The sequence below is a fragment of the Podarcis vaucheri genome (assembly GCF_965113315.1).
Source record: "Podarcis vaucheri genome assembly, chromosome: 7".
Classification (NCBI taxonomy): domain Eukaryota; kingdom Metazoa; phylum Chordata; class Lepidosauria; order Squamata; family Lacertidae; genus Podarcis; species Podarcis vaucheri.
Window position 1 is genome coordinate 25,865,075 of NC_138765.1, and position 17,229 is coordinate 25,882,303.

General features: G+C 45.8%; 1 protein-coding gene across 7 annotated transcripts in view; it reads right to left on the minus strand.

The window, feature by feature from the left end:
• PTPRU (protein tyrosine phosphatase receptor type U) overlaps positions 1 to 17,229 on the minus strand; it is a 381,886-nt gene that overhangs the window by 188,045 nt on the left and 176,612 nt on the right. For all 7 annotated transcript variants that reach the window (XM_082231472.1, XM_082231471.1, XM_082231470.1 and 4 more), the window contains exon 3: positions 244 to 515. In XM_082231472.1, coding sequence (XP_082087598.1) covers positions 244 to 515 — 272 coding nt within the window. The remainder of the gene's footprint in view (positions 1 to 243; positions 516 to 17,229) is intronic.

A 17,229-nucleotide genomic window follows, 5' to 3' on the forward strand; every position in this document is an offset into this window, starting at 1 on the left:
ACAGTCCACAAAGAAAAGCAGGAAGCTGTTTTACATATGTTAAAACACTGTAAATCACTTCAGGGTGTCTCACTGGAAGAGATTCATACATTCAATAAATAAATGATGGCGGTGGCGATCAAGTACAATTTTTAAAAGATTAATTACAGAGTGCATGATTTGTTTTGTTCTTAGCTTCCTCGTGCCTGCATAGCAGAGAAATCCGAACCCAAGCTTCCTCCTGAAAAGTATTTCTCCACTCACCTGGTACTCATTGGGCCAAAACATGCTGACGGATAGTTCCACTTGGTGCCACTGCCGCCCATGGGAGCCAGAGACATTCCACACCACACTGCCCAGTGGACCTCCATTCACCTTCACGTAGACGTTCAGGGTCCCTGGGCTGTGGCCGTCCCGGCTGTACATGAAGTAACTGAACTGGAGGCAGTGGGTGTCGTTCTCACTGAGCGTCTGGAAGAGGATGTGAGCTTTCTGACCCTGAGCATGTTGAGAGGAGTTGACCATCAGGTAGGACCCTGCAACAAAAAGAGAGAAGGAGACTATTGAGCGTTCCTTCAGCAGTGCATGCATCAGAGACTAGGTTTGTGATAACAAGTGGTTCATGCGGGTTCCCCATCACTTTGCCTGCTCGCCCCACTTCAAACACCACCAGGTACGTTGCCCATCTGATAAACACCTTTGCCTGGTCTCATGAGTCAAGGCTAGTTTTTTTACAGGATTAGGGTTGGAGGAGAATTTTGAATCTGTTTTTTGTTTTAATGAGAAACTACTTAATTCTCACTTCTCGAACCGATTCACAAACCAAAACGTTATCCTAAGAAATGCATGTTCCTCCAAATTTTGGGATGCAGCCAAACAATATGTACAAAAATGTATATATTAAGTAGGAAGTGTGCATCGAAATGCATTACATTTGTGAAATAACATACAAAAATGCATTATATTAGGGGGAAATTGCTTGCAGAAATGTCTATATTTGTCAAAACAACATCTGGAGGGCCAGAGGTTCCCCACCCCTCATATACAGAATGTAGAAGACATTCGTCCATTTTTTTTACCTGGGGAACACCAAGACGACAGCAATAAATGTCTAGCCTGAGATCAGTTAGTGAAGCCAGGGCACAGAATACTTAAGCAGAAATAACAATCACAAAGACAGCATCTTGGAGCATATGCAGAGGATTTTTCCCCAACCACTAAGCTACCACAAAGTCCCCACCACCACCACCACCACAGAGAGAGAGAGAGAGCACAGACAGCACAGATCAGAGCCTCAACAGCTTTTCTCTCTTTTTGGGAATGAAGCACTAGTCCCACTTCTGCTGCAAGTAAATTACAACCAGAGAACAACTCCCAGAGTTCCCTGTAAAGAGGGCTTTTTAAACCACTCTGCAAATTGCAGCTGTGCAAGGGGAATAAGGGTCTCCAAAAAACTCTCAGCACTCTTATTAAACTACAGTTCCCAGGATTCTGTGGGGGAAACCATTGTGTGTCGAGGTCCCCAGGGCCACCACAATAACTCACACATCACACCAATATTTTTGTTTAAGGTTTTTGGCATAATCTTGGCCACAACTTTATTAAAATACAAACATGTGAGTGGTTGCTTAGGCATTGGTTGTGACTAGCTGCCCCCACCGTGGGGGACAGTCTGACATTCCGCACGCCTGCGAAATTCAGAAAAGGAGAATACACTTGGGGCTAGCGACGGAGCAGGGAACCTGCCCTCAGCCCACCCCAAATGCAACCAGGAGCTCATTGCTATGGCCCGAGCCCCCTTGACAGAGTGGACAAGTAATAGTTAGCCCCCGTTTCCTTTAACGGAATCCCTTGCAGCAGCAGCATTAGAGGGGCAGGCACAGCCAATCCATGCCCCTCAACCAACCAAACCATAAACCAATGCCTAACCACAACCTTACAAGTTGTGACGATTTGCTACGCAGTAGACAAAAACCAAATGGCCCCAGCCAATCAGCCAGATGGACAAAATTCCAACCGGGCCCCTGCCCCAAGAGCAGACGGCCCCATGGCAGGCATAGCAAGGTCAAGCAAACAACCCTAATTCTATGGAGGGGGGGACGGGCAATCCGATGCACGGGCGAAAAGAGGAAGCCCTAGCCTCGTGCAAGGAGTTTTAGCATTTCTGGCTGTCAATCAACAAATGGCAACATTAACTTCTTCCCAACGACAAGAGAAGCCCAATCGCATCAGTGGCCAACGGTCAATTAGCCCGCCCCACAACTTTGGAGTCTCCTGGCGGCCCCCACCGCAACACGTGCTCTCCATGAAGGAGAACACACTATACTGTTTGAAGTAGTATAGTAGTAGTTTAAATGTACAGTGTGACTGTGACTTCAGTCAGTCTACTGAGTCCTGAGAAATCTGCAACTGCACAGCAGTTGAAGCCTGGCTGACAGGAAGGGATGGCTTACAGGAAGATGAAGGCAATGGAAGAAGGTAATTTTGGAATCCAGAACAGATGGCTTCCCCCCCCCCCTTTGTGGCAAGGCCATTATTAACAACACCATTATCCTAAGTCTGTATTATCAATCACAATGGGGCCAGAAATTGTCATGGAAAATCACCATAAAAGAGGGGGAAACCTAGTATAAAAACAACCAATAAAACAGATGTAAAGCAAAGCAAGTTGGTGATAGATGCTATCATATGAACAAATTGGGTCTCCTTTTTATGTTCTGAAAATGATTTTGAGTATAATCACTTATAAATGCATCCTATTAATATCAGTCTCTCCCTTACAGCCCAAAATTGGAAGATTAGGTGTTTATGAAATTATAGCAATGTCTTTTATGGCAGCTATAATTTAATTTGTATCTTTTGCACAAAGGGCTCAAACATTCAGCCCATCTGGATTTTTTGATGCCTCCATGTAGATCTCTCTCCCTCTCTCTCTCTCTCTCTCTCTCTCTCTCTCTCTCTCTCACACACACACACACACACACACACACATACACACAGAGAGAGAGAGAGAGAGAGTCCCACCTTATCAATATTATTGCCACTTGAATCGTAGCCAAATAGACCATGATAACTATTTACAACTTGCCTGGAAACTCGCTAGCTGCTTCCCTTCAGCTTTTATTGCCTTGACACTCCTATCTCCACCTGGATTTAAGCCATTTAATTTCGAGTTCCGCCTCTTCAAATCATTTAACACATAGCTGCTTCTGACTTTAAGCAGTGCTCAGCAGGCTGTTAGGCAGTTCAGAGGCCATTAGCATAACAAATGCCATCGCATCTCTGAAGCTCAGCTTGGGGGAGAGCCGGGGACAGGGATTCAGCTTCTCCCATCAAGTATCTGCAGAGGGTTTTCCCACATCCCACTCTTCCTTGCACTTTGGGACCTCCACGGCATACCCTCCAACGTTTTTGTCCCCAAAACTGGGACATCAGAAGGGTTGCGCCAAAGCACCTTCCAGTCTGTCGCTCTGGCATGAGTCAAAAGGGGTCAGAAGGTGCTCTGGCGCAACCCTATTGACTTGCACCAGAGTGAGCATCTTTTGGTCTGGCTCTCTGGTGCAAGGACTCACGTCAGAGCGCCAGGCCAAAAAAGGGACATTCCATGATGTCTGAAGCCAGGATGGGCTTCTGTGATTCAAGGATGTCCCACTTAAAATAGGACAGTTGTCAAGATGGAAGGAAGAAACAACCCCGACCAGAGAAGAATGGCAAACCAAGTTGATGGACTATGCCAAAATGGCAAAACTAACTGGGAAGCTCAGGAATCGATAAGACAAGAAATTAAAAAAAAGAAAGAATGGGAAATGTTTATAATGCATATACAAAATCATTGTAAGCAAGTCAAAACATTAGCAGGATTTTAAACACACTTGTAATGTAACAGAATGTATAGATAATCTGGGAAGATGAAAAATTGGAGTAGTATTGATATGCAGTTGAAAATAAAATCAGTAGGACCCATGGAAGGGGTGGCAGAGGGAGGTCAGGAGATTCAGAGTAATTGTGAGAATTAGATTTGGAATTGTTTTTGTTGTATGTTTATATTTTGGAAAATCCAAAATGTATTTCTAAATAAATAAATAAATATAAAGGACAGTTGAGGGGTATGCCTTGCCTATCACAGGGTCTGTGGCACATACCCCTCAACAGTACAGGACATTCCCAACAGGGGGTGGGGGTTTTGCTCTCATGCAGGTCACATGACTCACACAAGAGCATAGCCTGGAAGACGTGCATCCCGTTTTTGCACTGGGACACGTTCGAGGGTTTGGTGGCAACATTCACATAATGAAAACGACTGCAGAGATATCCACAGTACTTAGCTGATGGGGAACCACTGCTCTAAATTATTCCCCCATCACTGGATGGGGAATAAATTGCCAAATACACACACACACACACACACACACACACACACTTACATGTATATGTAATTGTAACCTGAATACAACACACCAAATGTGTCCTGTGGATTAAAAAATCACATGTGACTATCTCAGAAATGGAAGCCATCTTAGGTCCCATCTGCACTACACGGTATCATATCAGTCATGGTTTCCCCCAAAGAAGTCTGAGATGTTTGTTTGTTAAAGGTGCGGGGAGATTTTAGGAGACCCCTAAACAGTCAAACTCCTGGGAATTGTAGCTCTGTGAGAAGGCTAGAGGTCTCCTCTCAGAACTCTTAACAAACTACGCTTCCTAGCACAGGGGAAGCCATGACTGTTTAAAGAAGTATGATACTGCTTTGAGTGTTTAGTGCTGATGAGGCCTTTAAAGGCACCTTACTCAGACACACATGGTCAGAATAACCTGAAAATGCAACAGACAATCAATCAACCAATGTAAGCCCTGGATTCTGTAAGTTAAGTAAAATGATCCCATTTATATAAATCTAGAAATGCTTTCTTGACAGTACCCTTTTAAATTTTAATCGCATTTACTCATTTGATTCATTTAATTTCCATGAAGCCACATGGACGCAGGGTTTTGTTTTGTTTTTTTAAAGAATCATTCACTGGACAAATTCCAGTTTTGGCCGAATGAAAACAGAGCAATTAAACCAGTGTGATCAAATGCAGGCCAGCGAAGACGTGCTCCGTCCCTGCCTTCTACTGGATGATGGAAGAATTGCTGGCTATTGCGGCACAAATTCGGCCAGCCAGGCCCCCGCCTTCCAAGGCATTCCCGTTCTAAGCTGGTGGCACAAGAAGCGACATGTCTTGAAGTCTGTTCGAAGGCTCCACATTCAGAGTCCAAACGCAGTCCTAAGATAGAATCACAGCTGGGAGGAAAACCTTGCATCATTCCTGAACCAGCATCTGCTTTCATACTTATTTGCTGTTGAGCCGGGTTCATGCTGTGCCACTCATCCTGGCAATTTCATCAGCTCTTCTCTCTTCCGAGGGCTGATGGGGGTGGGGAGGGTAGCAGAAGCCAGCACGGAAAAGCCCAGAAGGCGAGGGAAATAGCGGGAACGGAGATGAGAGGAAGAGGGTGGATTTTTTTGTTTTGCCCATTTCCCAACTCAGTGCATTGAATCCAAAGCCCAAGGGAGGATGTTCTTTAATTCATGGCAGAGAGAGAGAGAGAGAGAAGCAGATGAGGGGAAAACAGTCAAGGAACGTCCTGCTGGATTTTGGTAAAAACATAGGGATGTGGGAAGCTGCATTATACTGAGTCATATCATTAGTCTATCTAGCTCAGTGGTGTCTTAATTGAGAGGCAGAAATTCTCCAGGGTTTTGTGCACAGGACATTCCGAGCCCTAGCTGGAGCTGCTGCAGCCCTGCTCCCACCTTGCATTTCTTTAATTTATTTACACCTCATATTGGGGGCTTGAAGGGGATCAGAGACTATCCAAAGCACGTGTGGAAACAACTGTCCTTTTCTGAAGGCTGGGAGAGAAGAGGCAAAAGGAGTTTCCCAAGAGAGGGAGTTTCCAGATCCTATGCACCACCACCAAGCAGGCCCTGTCTCATGTACACACCAGGCGAACTTCAGATGGTGGTGAAACGGGCGACCAGCAGAATGTACAAGCAAACAATGCACAAGTAACTATCAATAGGTATGCATCTGCCAATACCTGGTGATCCCCACTCCAGTGGCAAAAACAGGAATATCATCAAAAGAACTCATGATTTCCCTTGATCTCTCTCCCTGTACCTCCTGTTTTAATTGCTGCTGCTTCACTTTTACATTTAATTGTTAATTATTTCATTGTATTTTGAATGCCGTTAGCCCCCTTGAGCACTACTTTGGTAAGTAGAAAGGTGGTATATAAAATAAGTAAGAGGAGGAGGAGGAGGGAGAGTTAGTCACAATGGCTATACGCTTCCTCCAGGATGAGAGACAGCAAACCATTGAATTCCGGTTGCTGGGGAACAACAGCAAAATAGGGTGGTTGCCAGGGACTGCCCACCCCATTTTGCCACCTGAGGAGAAACAAGAAGGGGCTGCCACTCACCTGACCCTGCTGTAAGCCTTAGTTACTGAGGTTGTGTAGCAGCACAACTCTGGTGGCAGTAGGGCTAGGCTGCAATATTCCACCATCCAAGGCGGCTGCTTCAGCCCATGGATTGGGCAGCCCTGATTATTGCCCTCACGTCCTGCTTTGGGGCTCTCCACTGGCATCTGGTTGGCTGCTGTGAATAATAGGATGCTGGACTAGATAGGTCTCTGGTCTTTCACATTTATGGGAGTCTGATTCTGGATGGACCAGCTCCAACTTCAACCCTATATTCATTGGTTCCCACTGCTGAGGAAAAGCTCTTGTCTATTTATTCATCGCCATCTTCCACATTCCCACTCCCCACCAAGCATCGCTGCCTCAGAGCCGACATCCCTCTACTATTTTAAAGAGAAAAAGCATTTATTCAGTGGAACTCAGCCACATGCTGAGTGATATGTCGATTCCCTTTTCGCCTCCAATTCTTCTCCCTTTGTGTGAAATTATTAATGTGCTAATGAGGTTGGGCCCACTTGGCCCAGGAAACGCTGTTCCCAACAACACCACTTTGGGTTTGCTCCTTCATCTGAACTGCAGCCAAGAGCTGTCTTTAGAAAGCCATCCTTTGCACAGTCCAATCTCCTAGGGCCTCATTTATTAATGACAAATATTTCCTCCTCGCAATGCCAGCCAAGGATGAGACAAAAATTAAACTGCTGCAGGGGACCTTAGAGTGATGATATCCTGCCTCAGCCAGTGGAGCGGGGAGAATGAAATTCTCTGGATGGCAGGTACCTTTCAGTTCTCTCAAATCCATAGGGCTTTTTAAAAGAAATACCTTAAGGGTGGGGAGCCTTTGACCCCCTCAGATGTTGCTAAACTACAACTCCCATCAGCCCCAACAAGCATGGCCAATGGCCAGGGATGATGGAAGTTCAGTAGCATCTGCATCTCTGTTTGAATAGTTTTTAAGGTGTCTTCATTGTTTTTTATTGCTTAACCACTTGTTGTTTGCCTCCCTGGGCTCCTTTGGGAGGAAGGTTAGGATATAAATTTAATTCACCATCATCTTGTGGAACTTCATCCCCACAGAGGTGTGTCTCGCTCCTTCATTATACAGCTTTTCACTGAAGGCGTAACCCTTGCTCTTAATGCTTGAGGTGCGCATTCTTAGAACCCACCTTATTTCTGCCATTTTAAATTGTTTTAAACTGTTTCCATATTGTGTAATATTGTGTTTCAAACCGCCCTGAGACCTGAGGGTTAAGGGTAGGTAATAAATTGTTGTTGCTGTTAAATATAGGCATCTCCCCACATATGCATCTTAGACTCACGCGCAACAAGGGGCTGGGAAATAAATAAATAGATCTAAATTGCAAACAGGAGTGAAAAGGATAAAAACAGCCAGAAAAGAGCAGGAAAGTTGCAGTCAGTGGCGCAAGTTTTAAGTGTTTCAAAGCACTCCAGATTTTGCCAAGCGAGTGTTCTCTTCCCCATCATGGAGGTGTGATGATTAAGCCGCATGCGGTGTAGCCTAATTATCTTGTAGCTGGAATTTCAGTTGATACAGTTTTTTTCCTCACTTGACCTCTTTCGGCTTCTACAAGCAATTTCAGCTAGTGCACACCTATTAAGGGTACAGAACCCCTATCCTTCTTCGGTTATCCTAATGGGGAATGTGGCACCCGTTGGGTTTTCTACTTGTCAGGAATCTAATTAAAGGCATAAAGTCTTCATCAGGATATTTCTCAAAGGGGTGGCCTGGCAAAAGGAAAAAAAATGACCTCGGGGCCTTAATTATCAAATTCCGCCTGCCCAACTGGGTTGTTAAGAGATCATGGCAAAGTGGTTTCACACTCAATTATTCACCCCACACAGAGGTCATCTGACATTTCCACTGGGCTTATTGTGTGACATAATCCGCCAATATAGGATAGGGTTGGTCAGCCTTTTTTGTCCGCCGAGGGTCATATGTAGCAAGGAGTGGGCAGTCAAGGGCTACATGCCAGTAGGCTATCTCAAAAGCACAGCTAACAGCAGAACTATTGACATCACTGTGCTCTCTCTGGCCCCTGCTCAAAACATTTCCATTAGACAAACCTGCCCAGACCCATCGACGCAGGCATGTTTGCATCACTTTCACTGTCAGTCTCAATTGTTTTAAAGTGTTTTTAGCTGTTTTCATTAACAGCTTTAATACTGTTCGCAATCCGCTTAGAGGTTTTGCTACAATCAAGAGGTATCTATGTTTTGCCATAATAAATAAATGCACCTGGCAGAAAACAACATGTTTCACAATATTTGGCCACCTCACACAGAAATATGGACTCCTGCAGCACTGAGCATGGCCTTGTGGAAGAGGATTTTGACCACCTCCATGTGCCAAGGCTAGGAACCAGCCTTTTCTTAGTGGCAAAGTGCGCAATAAGATTGTCATTAGGAGGACATAGAAAATGGCACCTCTACTTCACATTGACCGGTGGCCCCTTCTCTGCTGCCTTAAATATTACTTAGCTTGAGGGACAAATCATTCTACACCAGAGATAAGGCAGCTGATATGAATTATGGTGCTGGAAGAAGAAGAAGAAGAAGAAGAAGAGTTTGGATTTGATATCCCGCCTTTCACTCCCCTTCAGGAGTCTCAAAGCGGCTAACATTCTCCTTTCCCTTCCTCCCCCACAACAAACACTCTGTGAGGTGAGTGGGGCTGAGAGACTTTAAAGAAGTGTGACTGGCCCAAGGTCACCCAGCAGCTGCATGTGGAGGAGCGGAGACGCGAACCCGGTTACCCAGATTACGTGACTACCGCTCTTAACCACTACACCACACTGGAAGAGACTCTTGAGAGTCCCATGGACTGCAAGAAGATCAAACCTATCCATTCTTAAGGAAATCAGCCCTGAGTACTCACTGGAAGGACAGATCCTGAAGCTGAGGGTCCAATACTTTGACCACCTCATGAGAAGAGAAGACTCCCTGGAAAAAAACCCTGATGTTGGGAAAGATGGAGGGCACTAGTAGAAGGGGACAACAGAGGACGAGATGGTTGGATAGTGTTCTCGAAGCATGAGTTTGACCAAACTGTGGGAGGCAGTGGAAGACAGGAGTGCCTGGTGTGCTCTGGTCCATGGGGTCACGAAGAGTCAGACATGACTAAACGACTAAACAACAACAACAACAATCTTAATTCCATTTTGGGATTCATCCAGTCCAGCCTTTTGCATGATGAATTCAGGGGCATGCAAAAAAGAGGGGAAGGGAGGGTTGCAGGGTCACCAGGGGGGTGGAGGTAGTTCAGTTTTAGTTTTGGATGGAAGTAGTTCAGTTTTCCAAGCCCAGTTCTGGGGGTAGCACTGGGTTGTTTACCCCACCACTAATTTAGGTCTTAAGGGACCACCAAACAAAAAGGAAGAAAGACATTCCAAGGCATAAAGGATGTGCACCTATCTATCTCTAACCATGACAGCAATCAATACAGCAACAGGAGGGAAAAACTAATCAAAAAGTAGAAAGTGGTGGCTGAGCTGCGTCAGGATGAAATCCAACTTCAGAGTGTTAACAGACTTCATAGGCTGAGGGATGGAGGCCCAGAAGAGGCAAATGAGTGTCACTCCAAAGCAATTGCTGATATACTGCAGCTCCCTGGTGAGAAAAACTGAAAAGGCTTCTAGCTTGGCTGTGAAGCATCACAAGGAAGTGCTAATGCTTTTTAGCAAAAGTCCAGCACAGGCCGAAATAAATAAAATAAAATAAAATAAAAACCCTTCCAAACCTCCCAGGGGAGGGGGTCCATCTTTGCTGCTGTTTCCAATCAAGCTGGACCATTGGCCTGCTGGGCAAAATTAGAACAATACAGGAGATTGAGGCATGTTCAAAGCAAGCAACATTCAGAAATGTGTGTCGTGCCTTCAACATCCCTTCAAGGACTTCCAGTGTGCCAGACAGTCACACTGCATTCATTTCAGGAGATGCTCACACGCCGTGCTCACCGATACCTCACTTATTCCGCTTCTGAGTTCTTTGCCATTTTAATGAGGGTATTCCAAACAGGAGACATTTCTCTGCTTTTATTTCTGTCTGAAGACAAGAAAGTGGTGGCCAAAAGCATCAGAAAGGACAATCTGGGACTGTCCCACAGCCCACCCAAAAAAACACATGTTGGGGGTCCAAAACAATGAAGTGAAGCTCTCAATCCATGCCATTGAATTCTTCATGAAGTTTGCAATCCTAGGCATTTGTGCTATGGCTAAGTCTTACTGAACGCAGCAGCCACTGAAAAATGAGCAACCTGTGGTATGCATTGTTTACTGTAAACTGGATTTCCAGTGATGGGATTTTAATCTGTGTTCACATATAGCATTATCTGAAATTAGGGTTCCTATATCCGGAGCATCCCAGACCCTGAGATCTCAGGACTCAGACTTGAGACCTAGGAACAGCCCCTCATTACATCATTGTAATAATGTTGTATTATTTTATTGTTGTTAGCTGCTCTGAGCCCGGCTTCGGCTGGGGAGGGTGGGATATAAATAAAAATTTATTATTATTATTAGGGCAAGCTCCATTCATCAGTGGGAAAAGGCCCTGGAGATGGAGGTAAATTGGGGAGCAGAGGAGGGCAAACCCCCTCATGGTGTCATTTGCAGACAGCTCCCACTAGGCTGGAACTTACAAGCTGCAGAGGGTTGTCATCTTAATATTTTTTATGAGCAGTCATCTTAATAATTTTATGACTATTACTATTAAAGGTACTCTTGCCCACCTGGAGATTTAAGCCCACCACTGGCCACCTGGAGGGGTGCAGGCAAACCTGGAGATTGCAGGTCAGCCCTGGAAGTCTGGTAAAGGTAAAGGTAAAGGGACCCCTGACCATTAGGTCCAGTCGTGACCAACTCTGGGATTGCAGCACTCATCTCACTTTATTGGCCGAGGGAGCCCGCGTACAGCTTCCAGGTCATGTGGCCAGCATGACTAAGCTGCTTCTGGCGAACCAGAGCAGCACACAGAAATGCCGTTTACCTTCCCGCTGGAGCGGTACCTATTTATCTACTTGCACTTTGACGAGCTTTCGAACTGCTAGGTTGGCAGGAGCTGGGACTGAGCAACGGGAGCTCATCCCGTCGTGGGGATTCGAACCGCTGACCTTCTGATCGGCAAGTCCTAGGCTCTGTGGTTTAACCCACAGCGCCACCCGTGTCCCTGGTAGCCCTATCCAAAAGGCATATGCATCTTGCACTTTGTTACAAAATGCTATGGTTTTGATGTGTTATTTCTCCATCCAGCTTCACATTGATGAGAGTCTGTAAGCTCTCCCTAACTCGGTTCTAGCTATGAACACCTTCGCACAGAGCAAAGGCATCCCTGCCCTGTCAATGCCACCTGGAGTGAACACAAACGGAAATAAATGCAGGCGTGCTGATGTGAACAGCCAGGGAGGGGAAGAGCTGTGAAATATACAGGGAAAACACTCTTTCACTGAGCTCTAAGGGGGTAATGTGAACACAGTCATTATAAGTAAATTGTACCCACTGCAGCAACCATGCACAGGTTCTACAACCCACAGATGCCACTATGTAGAGAAGTTTGAAGCTGTTGTTTTTTGCCTCACCACTGCCAGCATGTAAAGAACTTTGTGCTATCTTCCAAGGCTGCAGACCATGTGAGATAGACCAGGAAAAAGTCCAACCCTGCCACCACCCCTGTAGTCCCCCAGTCCTGAGCCAGGGAAAACTCAGGTTGTTTCTGCATGTCCTTGGGAACTGCAAAGACAAGAGTCAGATAGTCCACTCGCTGTTTTCGGAGCTCCAAACCCACAAATTTGAACTAGACGATTCTAAATTACTTGGTAGTGTATGGCCAAGCAGCCAGGTACCAGATTCATAGCCAAGCTTGCTACAAGAAGCCACAAAAGGAAGAAACGCAACACCATATGAAGGAGGCGATAAGCATAGAATAAGAACCTTTTACCAATATAAGGCAGTTAGGAAAGGCTAACAGAGTAAAAACACCTTTGGGACTTCAAGTGCAGAATAAAATAACAAAGCTAGCTTGCCTCACCCAACAATTAGGGTGCGGCAACCAACCATTAGAGTCGCGAAACCCACCAGGAACTGTATCAAGACACACACGCTGCCTGCAATTCATGATCCTTCATCCAAACGGATGCCATTAGACCCAGGTCAGAGACTAGTTTTTATACATAAAGGCCTGGATATAGAAGGGTAATTTTCCTTTGGCCAATAAGCGTCTAGAGACCTATTTCCCCAGCTGGAGATGTTGGAAGGCCATGCAGCTCCCCAGTGGCTTCCTACACCCATTGTGACCTTGATGCAATCTTGCATTGGACACTCACACAGGTGACGAGATGGACTAATTAAATTGAACTCTTTTGCCACAGGAAGGAAGAAACCTAGCAAGCTGCCTTATTCTGAGTCAGACCATTGGTCCATCTAGCTCAGAATTGTCTGCACTGACTGGCTCTCCAGGGCTTCTGATCAGGAAGGCTCTCTCAGTCCTACCCAGAGATACTGAGGATTGAATATGGGACCTTCTGGGGATGTCTGAAGTCCCGTATCTAGCCCATCAAAGAGAAGGCAAGCTGACAGTCCTTTTCCTGCCACACTAGCTCTCACTTGCAGTGTGCGCACACGCGCACATGTGCATTTAAAAGGGAGGAGAATCCAAACATATTGCAACATTCCACTTGCTATCCAAAGTGGTGCAATCCAAAAAGCACTGCATCCTGTGCCCTTTGTGTTGAATTGTCCTTCGTTGTCACAGTCAGGGCTAAACAAGATCTGACACGGAAAATCCATGATGATCTCCCATGATTGGATCGGCAGCTACAGGGGGTGGGGGATCGGATTGGGGCCATGGCTATGACGGAGGAAGGGTTTAATCTTTTTATGTGCACCGTTTGTTGATTTAAATCAAGCCTGTTCCCAAGCTCCTAGGGGCGAAATGACAGGTGCCTGCATTGCATTCCTCTTTTTCTCCTCCTCCTCCTCTTCTTCTTCCAGTTAGGCTGTTAGCAGCTTCAGGGAGGTGGCTTAAATTGGGAACATGGCCCAGGGGGAGAGTTAATACCTTCCACACACACAAAATTTCAGTTCCACATCCCTAGCTCTAATCAAAGAAAAATATGTCAGTAGATCTAATCGCCAGCCTTCCACATCACATCTTCTTATCTGACAAAGGCGTTCCCCTGGTCCTGTACATCCCACAAATGGAAAAGGGACTGATCTTGCAGATAACTAGTTCTTCCCTCTAACTCCACGCTGGGAGAACGGTATTGGAAAGAAGCAGTGGCACTTCTGCCATCTCTGGCTGTGAAGAGAGTTCATTAATAGCCAAATCAATACACTGCTTCCTTTGTTCCAGAGTGTTCACCCAGCTCGATACAATTTGAGGGCAGTTTTAATTGACACTCAACAACAGGGATCAGTCACTCTCTGTTCCCTGTGCTTCATTTGCTTGGGGTAAGGGGGGTGCTGTGCATGTGTTTACCAGTGGCACTCACTCAACACCAGTAACTCCTGCCAGTAAAGCACAGATTGAGGTCTTTTTTCAGATCAGGAGGGTTGGTGTCCTCTGCTGGAACACCACAGGGACTGACTGACCCTCTGGAAAGTGAATGAGGTGATAAGGAGGCTTTCGGGTTTGTTTGAAGTAGGTTAGCAGAGAGCAGGTACAGAGAATCATTGGCTCTCCCGATGTTGCCAAACTACAACTCCCACCAGCCCCACTGTGCCTGAAGGATAATGGGTATTGTACTTCAGACAAGGATAGCCAAAGATCCCCCACACCTGGTACAGAGTAAGTCAGAACAGGGGTGTAGCACTGAGGGTGCCAGGGGGGCTATGGCCCCAGATGCTTAATTTTGGAGGGGGCATGAACCAGGCACCCCACACACAGGCACCCCCAGCCCAGTGCTCCTCTCCACCTGCCAATGGCCATGTCGGCTGGCCGGGCTCCTTGCTGTGTGGGCAGGCAGGCAGCTCAGTGTATCCCTGGTTTGCTCCAGTGGGAGTAGGGGCTGGGCTGTCACACACACACACCTGCCCAGCCCACACAGGCCTGCCCTGGGTGCCAGCAACCAACTCCCTCAACCATTCCTAATAAGGCTTGGTTTCCAGACCCTTTATCATCTTGTTCACTATCGTCTGCACATTATCCATTAAGTTCACATTAAGCAGTACAGAATTTTTCATCAGCATCCCAGAGTTTTACGAGTTGCATCTAGGTGGTCACATTTTCCACACAAAATACACATGCTTGTGCATTTATTTTTCATCTGCAAAATTCAGAGAAGTGTGTAATCCATCAATACCTGCATTTGAATACATATATAAGTCCAGGACCTGGTCAGTTCCTTTTGAAATGCAGATTCAACAAATTTCCTCTCCACTCCTACAAGTTTCTTGAATCAGTATTGCAGGCATATTACGTTGTGTCATGAAACACTGCTGGGGTGAAAAGCACCAAGACCCAACATCTTCTGACCCCACATAGTACATTAATAACTCTGCTAGGATGCCTTTCAGGATTCACTGAATTATAAAATTGTAGGGTTGGTATCCCAAGGGTCATCTAGTCGACCCCACTGCAATGCAGGAACCACAGCTAAAAAAATCCCTGACTAATGGCCATCTAACTTCTGATTAAAACCTCCAGTGAAGGAGAACCCACCAACTTCTGACATAGTCCTTCCACTGTCAAACAGCTCTTGCCTTCAGATATTGCCATTTCTATCAGGAGAGTGTTTCCCATGAAAACGCCACAGCAAAAAGCAATATCAAAAGTGCCATTCATAACAGATGAGAAATGTGTGCAGAGGATCTCATCTCTAGTTTTCTTGGGGGGGGGCAAAAGAAGAGGGCTCCGAATGAAAGGAAATTAACTAGGACATTTCACCACAGCCAAAGCCACTTAGAAAGAAAAACAGAAGGGGTGAAGGAAGCTCAGACTTCAGTCAAATTGTAATGGCAGTGCAAGTCATGCCCTGTGTAAGGAAAATGTGCTTCTTCCCCCCCCCTTCCCCTCATGCACATTGCCAGAAATCTGCTGCGTAGCAAATCTCTTTCAATGCCACAAAATGTGCTGCTGTGAAAATCCTCTGCTGAGCCCATTAGCAAGGTCTTCCCTCCCATAGCAAGCAGCTTGAAAAGGGTCGGGTTTCTGGCAACAGGGAGTTCGCAAGCGCTACTGGCGATGTCACCAAAGCTCAAGAGTAAGTGGGCCAGAGGAGCAGCAGTTTCCAATGATGAGGCCGGTGGACAGAGGGGGCGAGGGCACATAGCAGGCGTGGAGAACAAGGGTTTGGAGCTGACTGACAAGCTTTGCAGAAAGGGAGCCGAGCCAGAGCCTGTGAGATGGCCAAGCATGCTCCATCGCTCTTTCATGCAGAGCTCGCCACTTGAATTACGAAAGGGGAATGGCTGCTCCTCCCATTGCATGTGTAGCACCATATCTCATTGCAAGGTCCCTTTAAAAGCAAAGCATTCAGGCATGGATTGATGGATTGTTCTAACCTAATGCAAATCTATATTTGGTTGTACAATGGGTAAATTGCCACTACCAGCAAAATCATGGTCTGCAAGTAGTTGCCAAATTAGGATCTGAAACTATGATTGGAGATGGATTTAAAGTTCTGCCTCAGCCAACAAACCATAGAATTTACAGCTGGAAATCTAGTTCAACTCTCTGCAATGGCCTGGGAGGTTGCTCTGCAGGGCCAGCTCTTCCATTAGGCAGAGCTGTCACATACAGTATCTGCCCACCCTAGGAGAGTCTCACGCCCCTGGCCTTTAGATAAGCTGAAGTAGCTAACTAGCAAAGCTTTCCCATGAAGAAGGTGTATTTGTCTGTGCTTCGTTCTGATGGGATTTCCCCTGGCATAGAATACTTCAGTCAAAAAGGACTTGAGAAATTGTCATCATAAAAAGTAATGTGCTTCAGGCTATCAAACAGTATTTACATACAAACAAGATATGGTGTGGATGCACATTAAAAAAATATACGGATACAGTTGTACCAAAAGCAAATTTCGAAAGCTTGCTTAAGAGTCTTAAAGAGCTTGCCTTGCTTTAAAAGATTTCATCCCATTTACAACTCTCTGGGAACCAACTTTGCTTTGTCTCTCTGTGGTTTGGTTGTTTACTCCAAGGCCTGTCTTTCTCATGAAACTTTTGACAGTTTGACCTTGAATCCTAAGACAGGTGTGGAATGAGTGACAGAGTGAAAACAAGAGCTGCGTCGAAGGCAGGGAAAGGCAAACTGACACAAACAACCCTGTTTTCTCAGGGACGTAGATCTTCGGTCCCTGCTGTTTTACAGACTGCACCCTCGCCAACAACTTCAGCTGAAGAAGCTGAACAACTAACAGGCGAGGATATGGCATCTGGAGGTTCTAACACTTTGCTAGAGGAAATGCTACAACAATTCGCAATTTTGAATAAAAAAGTGGATGATCAAACTGCAAAAATTGACTTAGCCACATCCTCAATTACCAAACTTTCAGAACAGGTGGCTAAACACTCACAAGATATTGGGAATCTAAACGACGTAACATCCGAAAATCGAAAATTGGCGGAGGCTGCGATTGGGAAAGCAGAGGCTGCAGCCAAAGGAGTGGAGGAACTGAAAGGAGAGGTAAGGCCGCTCCACAAACATATTACGGACCAGCAGGCCTACCTGTCTTTGGTGGAATTGCGAAATAGGGAAAATAATTTGAGATTACGCTCTATCCCAGAGATTGAGAAAGAGGATTTGACTGGTTTCTTAACGGCAGAATTTTCCAAATTC